At 51.1% G+C, this 7249-nt stretch overlaps 1 protein-coding gene across 1 annotated transcript; it reads right to left on the bottom strand.

The window, feature by feature from the left end:
* Positions 1-418: 418 nt before the first annotated feature.
* LOC116827476 (sulfotransferase 1C2-like) lies at positions 419-6508 on the bottom strand. Its single transcript, XM_032785042.2, has 7 exons — positions 6299-6508; positions 4978-5103; positions 4811-4908; positions 4450-4576; positions 3339-3433; positions 2824-3004; positions 419-2180 (listed from the first exon to the last, which is right to left on the bottom strand). The coding sequence occupies exons 1-7, from the start codon at positions 6465-6467 to the stop codon at positions 2068-2070; spliced, it is 909 nt and encodes a 302-aa protein (XP_032640933.1). The 5' UTR covers positions 6468-6508; the 3' UTR covers positions 419-2067.
* Positions 6509-7249: the final 741 nt, after the last annotated feature.

Here is a 7249-nt window from a genome sequence, read left to right as displayed (position 1 = left end):
AATCAACAAATTAATCTCAACACCTGATCATCAAAAAGAATTCTGGAGATAAAAAAATGCTTTATCAATTCTAAAAGAGGTTTCTAAAAGATGTCAGCTGGCTGTAGGGTTAGAAACCCCAGTGACAGAGTTCTGCCAGCTCACATTGTATGATTTCAAACTGGGTAAGTGTCTGACCTCATCCTCAGCCATCCTTTGGTCAGTCTCTTTCTGTACCCTAAGAAAGCAGATCACCCTTAAATGCGTTCCCAGCTCCTGTTCCATTACAGCCAACTGAGGTTAATGAAAGGGCAAGCGGAGGTTCAGAAGGGAAGTTCCAACATCTTGACACTGAATTTTGTGCAAATCCAGATAAGCAGTTACAGCTTTTCTGGAAAGGAAATTTCAAAATGAAATTTTTGATTCAGAAGCCTGCACACAACCTGATCAGAATGTTTTGATAACTCAAATGATAGAGTTAGTACAACAATTAATAAATATAAGGTGATACGAAACAAGCAAGTCAAAACGAAATGCTCCGTTTTGATTCAGAATTGTGTTAAGATTTTTTTCTGTCAAAAGCTTAGCTGAGAACAAAACCTTTCAATTTAGATCACCACACAATTGATGGAAAACTCTTCTGTCAAGATTTTTTTACGGGGGCTGGGGGACAGCGTTAATTACAACTGCCAAATCAAAGTCAAATCAACAAATTAATCTCAACACCTGATCATCAAAAAGAATTCTGGAGATAAAAAAATGCTTTATCAATTCTAAAAGAGGTTTCTAAAAGATGTCAGCTGGCTGTAGGGTTAGAAACCCCAGTGACAGAGTTCTGCCAGCTCACATTGTATGATTTCAAACTGGGTAAGTGTCTGACCTCATCCTCAGCCATCCTTTGGTCAGTCTCTTTCTGTACCCTAAGAAAGCAGATCACCCTTAAATGCGTTCCCAGCTCCTGTTCCATTACAGCCAACTGAGGTTAATGAAAGGGCAAGCGGCAGTTTTAAAAAAAGCAATCACTTTGTTCTGCACGGTTCAGTGGTGAGGAGAAATCTGGCCCCGTTTCCACAGCCCAGCTGCGTCAGAACCCACACGGGAAGTAATAGTTGTTTCAGGAATTAACTGAGAAGTACATTTATGTTACTCCTTCAACCCTGGCAACTGTGATTACCTAAAAGGGGATTTAGAGCAGAGATGATGGGAGCAACAGTGGGTGAGTGGTTACAGCTGGCTTCAGCAGTGTTACTGAGCATGCTCAGTACAAGCCAAGCAGCAAACCGGGGGGACAGTGGCATGTGATCCTGCATGCCCCCCATCACCCTTAGAGACATGCAATAGGGAGTATAGTGATTTAATTTCCCCTCTTTCCAATGGAGATCACAGTTAGGGAAAGTGGCTTATCTAAGGTCAAACAGTGAGTTGGTGGAAGAGCTGAGGCTAGACCCCAGGTGTCCAGACTCCCAGCCCACTACACTAACTCACTAGACCCCACTCCCCTCCCAGACCTAGGGATAGAACCCGGGAATCTGGACTCTCAGGCTACCTAACCAGACTACATATCCCATGATGCACCATGGCCCAGAGTCCCAGGATGCACTCAAGAAGAGGGGAGGACTATGGTCTATCATGGGAGATGTAGTCCAGCCAGGAAGTCTGAAGCATATAGGTGAATGGGAGCATGAGGCACCCAAACAACAGCTCCCATAAGGAAGCATTTCTAAATTAAAATTTGGTGGAATTCAGGCTTTTGACAAAAAAATAAATAAATATATTTTCCATGGGAGGAAATAGCTCCCATTTTCCAGCCAGTTGTAGAGATGGGCCATGGTGGGTCAGGAGGAGGGAAGGAACAGTAGGTGGGAATGGGAAGGGAAGAAGATGTGAAAATGGGACAGAGAGGACAGGGTTATACAGTGGAAGAACCCACACCACTGCCCCACAGAAAAGCCCTGGGGTTTGGCTGAGCCTGGGAGTAGTCCATGGCAGAAGGTCTGTCACCTTGGAAAAGACTGGTAGAGATTCAGGGGCCTACAGGGGTGGCTGTGGCAGGCTGGGTGGATCCTGCCAGGCTCAGAGGCAGGGTCCTCAGAGCTCCATGCAGAAGGTCAGATTGGTCCCAGCCATCTTCTTCTCATAGTCGTCCTCAAAGCGTTCATTCTGTGCCACAGTGAAGTGGTTCTTCCAGTCCCCAACAGTCCCTGTGAACAACAGAGATGCAGAGACAGAAGTCGCCATGCAAGGGGAAGGGCTGGGACTTTCGACACAGCCAGCATCTGGACCAGGCCTATCACAGCTGCCAAGGCACTGCTCTGGGGAAGCTCACAGCTCCCAAGGCCTTGCTGAGCACTGCTGAAAGTCAAGCAGGGCAAGGCCCCAAACCACTATAGACGTTTAAATGGCCTTCTGAAGTGACTTGGTGGAAGAACTGAGGATAGAACCCAGGAGTCCTGACTAGACTCCACTCCCCTCTCAGCCCTAGGGATCTGGACTCCCCGGCTAGCTAACTGGACTACATATCCCATGATGCACCATGGCCCAGAGTCCCATGATGCACTCAAGAAGAGGGGAGGACTGCGATCTATCATGGGAGATGTAGTCCAGCCAGGAAGCCTGACCCATATAGGGGAATTGGAGCATGAGGTACCTAAACCACAACTCCCCTTTTTAAATGCCCTTCTGAAGCATAACAGCCAACCAAGGTCCAGACAGGAACAGGGCGTATATAGCCTGTCTCAGAAGTGTGTTACTTTCAGGTGTGTGTGGGGGGGGGGGTCACACACCCATCGCCAGCAGGGGGCGCCCTGGAGCCCATCCCAGAGGCAGGTGTCAGGACTGTGTTACCTTTGCGCATGAACGGGGAGATGGACTGGTCCATGATGGACACGGGGATGCCGGAGCGGTTAGCCATGGGATTGTCCTTCATGACGTCGAATGATGTGTGATAGACAATCTTCTCCAGAAGCTCCTGGTCCAGGTTCTTTCCCAGGAACTGGGCCACCTTCTGGATCTCACACTTCGGGTCCTGTGGGGAAGGCACTGCTCTGAGGAAGCTCACAGCACTAGAGGCCCTACCAGTCCATGGCAATACTGTCTGGAAGTTTAACTGAGCTCACAGCCTCGGAATCTAGGGCAGAGCACTGCTTACAGGGAAGTTCGCAGTGCTGTGCTCCTCAGCAGGGCACTGCTGCAGAGAAGCTCACAGCTTTGGAATCCCATCTCCTTTTCCCTTTAAAGATAAGCTGGGAAGGGTTCATTTCTCCCCTCCATCCCATGCGGAGTCCCCTATCCTGCCATTTCAAAGTGCCTATGGGGCTCGCACCTCAGCCCGCCCGAATCCCCCCCCCAGAGCCGCTCACCTTCTTCATGTCCTCGTAGAAGAGGAAGAGCACGCAGTGCATGTCCTTTACCTTCCACCAGCCCTTCACGTGGTCGTGCCATGGACCCCAGCCCACTGTAGCAGAGAGAGCAGGGAGACAGCACCATGAGCACAGGTGGGGCTGCAGAGCAGTCTGTGTGTGGGGGTTCCCCAGCAGGGCTCGCTCTCTGAGACCACAGGGGCACTAAGGGGATCCCAGAGCTGAGAGCGCAGGGGTGTGGTCTCCCCACCAGGGGACAATCTCCCCAGGATTGGGGTCACTCGGGAGGGACCCCAAGGCTGAGACCGTGTGGGTGGGATGTCTCCCCAGCAGAGGACAGTCTCCCCAGGATTGGGGTCACTGGCGGGGGACCACAGGGCTGAGGCCGTGTGGGTGGGGTGTTTCCCCACCACAGGACAATCTCCCCAGGATTAAGGTCCCTGGATGGGACCCCAGGTCTGAGACCGTGTGGGTGGGATGTCTCCCCAGCAGAGGACAATCTCCCCAGGATTGGGGTCACTGGCGGGGGACCACAGGGCTGAGGCCGTGTGGGTGGGGTGTTTCCCCACCACAGGACAATCTCCCCAGGATTAAGGTCACTGGATGGGACCCCAGGGCTGAGACCATATGGATGGGGTATGTCCCCAGCAGGGGACAATCTCCCCAGGATTGGGGTCACCGGGTGGGGGGGACCCCAGGGCTGAGACCATGTGGGTGGGGTGTCTCCCCAGCAGGAGGTGCTCTGCCCAGGGTGGGAGCTTAAGGGGGGATCCCATAGCTGAGGGTACAGGGGCTCTCCGCAGTAGGGGGCATTCTCCTTGGGGGAGGAGCTCTAGGGAGACTCAAGGGCTTAGGGCACAAAGATAGGAGGTCTCCCCAGCAGGGTGTGCTCTCTCTGGAATGGGGAGCTCAAGGGGGAGGACCTCAGGACTGAGAGCACATGGCTGGGGACATCTCGTCAGCAGAGGGTGCTCTCCCCAGGGTGGGATATTCTAGGGGGGACCCCTGGGCTGAGAGGGTGGGATGACTCCCAGCAGCGGCGCTCACCCCAGGACGGACAACAGGAAGAGGAATTTCTGGATGCCAGGCCAAGGAGCTGGGCTGAACTTACCTTTGCCCGCCATGAACATCTCAAAATACTCGTGCCAGGGGCCTGGGTCAGGCACCACTTTGCTCATTCTCTGGAAGTGGTAGTAGGAGACCATGCAGTCCTTGGCATTACGAGCCACGTACAGGAACTGGGTGGATGGGGCAGGAAAGACAGAGGGAGAGGGGTCACTGCTGTAGGGTGAGGGGGTCTCTAAGCTCAAGTTTAGAGAGGAGGAGGTTACCTTACACCTCTGCTCCCAGCTGTTGAATACCCACACAGCAGCCCTGCACAGGGATCACTCACCTAGCCCTGAAATGCAGCCACCTCTGGGGCGGGGCACAGTGGCTGCCATTGTGAGCATGGTGCTTAGAGGAAGGATTACCTTACACTTCTGTTCCCAGAAGGATGGAGGTAGCAGTTTGACGGGGAGGTGGGTTTTCAGGGTCCGTGGCGAGGGCATGGCTTCAGCCTGTTCCACACCTGCAGGCAGGAGTGAAGTTCAGATGTTGTGCTTGAAGAACCAGCCCCACCCAGCCCAGCAGCACCTACCTGAGGGTTGGGGCGGACGAGCCCACTCGATGAAGGGGTGCCGGTGGTGGACGGGGGCACGCTTGCACTTCTCCAAGTCCCCATCCTGCTGGATCATGTCTACTATCTCCTGGATCCATGTTGTGCCTTCCCACCGGGAAAGAAGTGGATTTGAGTGTTTATTCCAACCAAACCTGCTGTGCCCATCTTGTTAAGGAGATTGGGTTTACTGGCTGCCTTGAGACACCAAGGCTAGTGGATAAAACACCAGACTTGAGAGACCTGGGTTCTAGTCTTAGCCAGCTGGGGGACCTTGGAGAAGTCACTTTCCCTCTTTGTGCCTCAGTTTCCCCATCTTTAAATTAGGATACTGATGCCAATCTGCTGTGCAAAGTGCTCTGAGATGAGATGACAGAAAATGGTATATAAGAACTAGGGATATTCCATTCAGACTGAATGACGGAGCAACTAAATGCTCTTTTGCTTAGTGATAGCTGAAACAAAGGAAAAAGCCACCCTGGGGACAGATAATGAAAGCCACTGCTCAAAGACTAGATTGAATGCAAATACAGGAGGCTGGGGATCGACTCACTTGATTGCAGTTGTGTGTCTAAAAGAGAAGCCAGTAGCAAGCAAGCCCCAGAGACAAAGCTAAGCAGGAGAGAGCTTTTGGGCAGAGGGTTGGCTGGAAAAGAGTCTTGGAATTGTAAGCAAAGAACTAGTCCCCTGTGGTTTGATCCTTGCTGTGCTCAGGTCAGAGGACTCTCTATATTTCTTGTAAATAAACAGAATTGCATCAAAGAAATACCAATTCCAGTGTCAGTTTCTCTTTCTAACCAAAAGAACCCACAGGACCCTAAAAATTCACTATCTCCTTAGGTCAAAAAGGTGTAACAATGTATTCTCCATGTATAGGGTGACCAGACAGCAAGTGTGAAAAATCGGGACAGGGGTGAGGTGGTTATAAGAGCCTATATAAAAAAAAGACCCAAAAATTGGGATTGTCCCTATAAAATTGGGACATCTGGACACCCTCTCCATGTATCTTCTCAAAGGGTACGTCTGTACCAGGGCAGGCAACCTATGGCACGTGTGCCAAAGGTGGCACGCGAGCTCATTTTCAGTGGCACTCACACTGTCCGGGTCCTGTCCTGACAGTCCTTCGTGTGATACCTGACCAGTCGTCTACCACCTCCAAGGCTCTTCCTTGAGCAATCTATTGAATCTTCCCTACCACAGTGGCAGAAACCCTTTAACAATGATCCCAGCCACAGGAATGGGCATACATTGAGTCTCAGTGCTCCCAACTTTCTCTATAGCCTTTCCCTCAGCAAACACCCACCTGCTTTGGGGTAGGTGCAGATGAGCAGATCGTCGGGCCTGGCTTGGAAACTCTGGATCCGCTGCCATTCATTACAGGTGGACTGGGAGAGCAGAATCCCCTCCACTTCGCCCAGTTGTGGACGTCCCTCTTTTTCCGGCGTGAGCGCTTTAGTCTGTTCTTTGGACATAGTGTATCGCAGACTAGATGATCATCCAGCACTGAAATGCAGCCACCTCTGGGGTGAGGCACAGCAAGTATTAAACACCCACTAGTGTCCTGGCTGAGATGCTGAAAAAATAACTATCAAGTATTTGTCTCCCATTTAAGCAGTGCCTAGATACCAACCATGTAAACCGAGCCAGGGATCAGAGAGATAAGAAGGGTTCTCTCCTTCTCCCATCAGCAGTAACAGACCTTCAGTCTGAACTCAGTTAAGAAAAAAGAACAACCTGTGTGTGATGCAGGAGTCAGATTCGAGTCTGGCTCAGATCTTGACTCCACGATGCTAACAGAGTAAAACTGCTGTTAAAGCACCAAGACAGGACTCACACAGAGAGCAAAACAGTTGAGCAAAAAGCTGGCATTTGAAAATAACAGTTATTTCATTTGTACATTTTAAGTAAGTGTTGAGGACGGATGGATCCGTGAGTAGGGCAGCAGCCTTTGCCTCAGAAGACCTCGTTCAATTGCCAGATTTCCCGTGTCATCTTGGGCAAATCGCTTAGTCTGTCTGGGTACGTCTACCCAGCAGAAAAAACACATGCAGCAGGGAGTCTCAGAGCCTGAGCCTACAGACTTGGGCGTGTGCTACAGGGCTAAAAAGAACATGTAGATGTTCCCATCAGGGTTCTGAAACCTAGCAAAGGGGGTTGAACTCAGAGCCGGAGAAGGAATGCCTGTGTGGCTGTTTTTAGCCCTGTAGCATGAGCCTGGGTATATAGATCCAGACTTGGAGACGTGCTCCTGTGG

The sequence above is a fragment of the Chelonoidis abingdonii genome, chromosome 4 (assembly GCF_003597395.2).
Source record: "Chelonoidis abingdonii isolate Lonesome George chromosome 4, CheloAbing_2.0, whole genome shotgun sequence".
Lineage (NCBI taxonomy): Eukaryota > Metazoa > Chordata > Testudines > Testudinidae > Chelonoidis > Chelonoidis abingdonii.
This window is presented reverse-complemented; position numbering and strand designations above follow the sequence as displayed.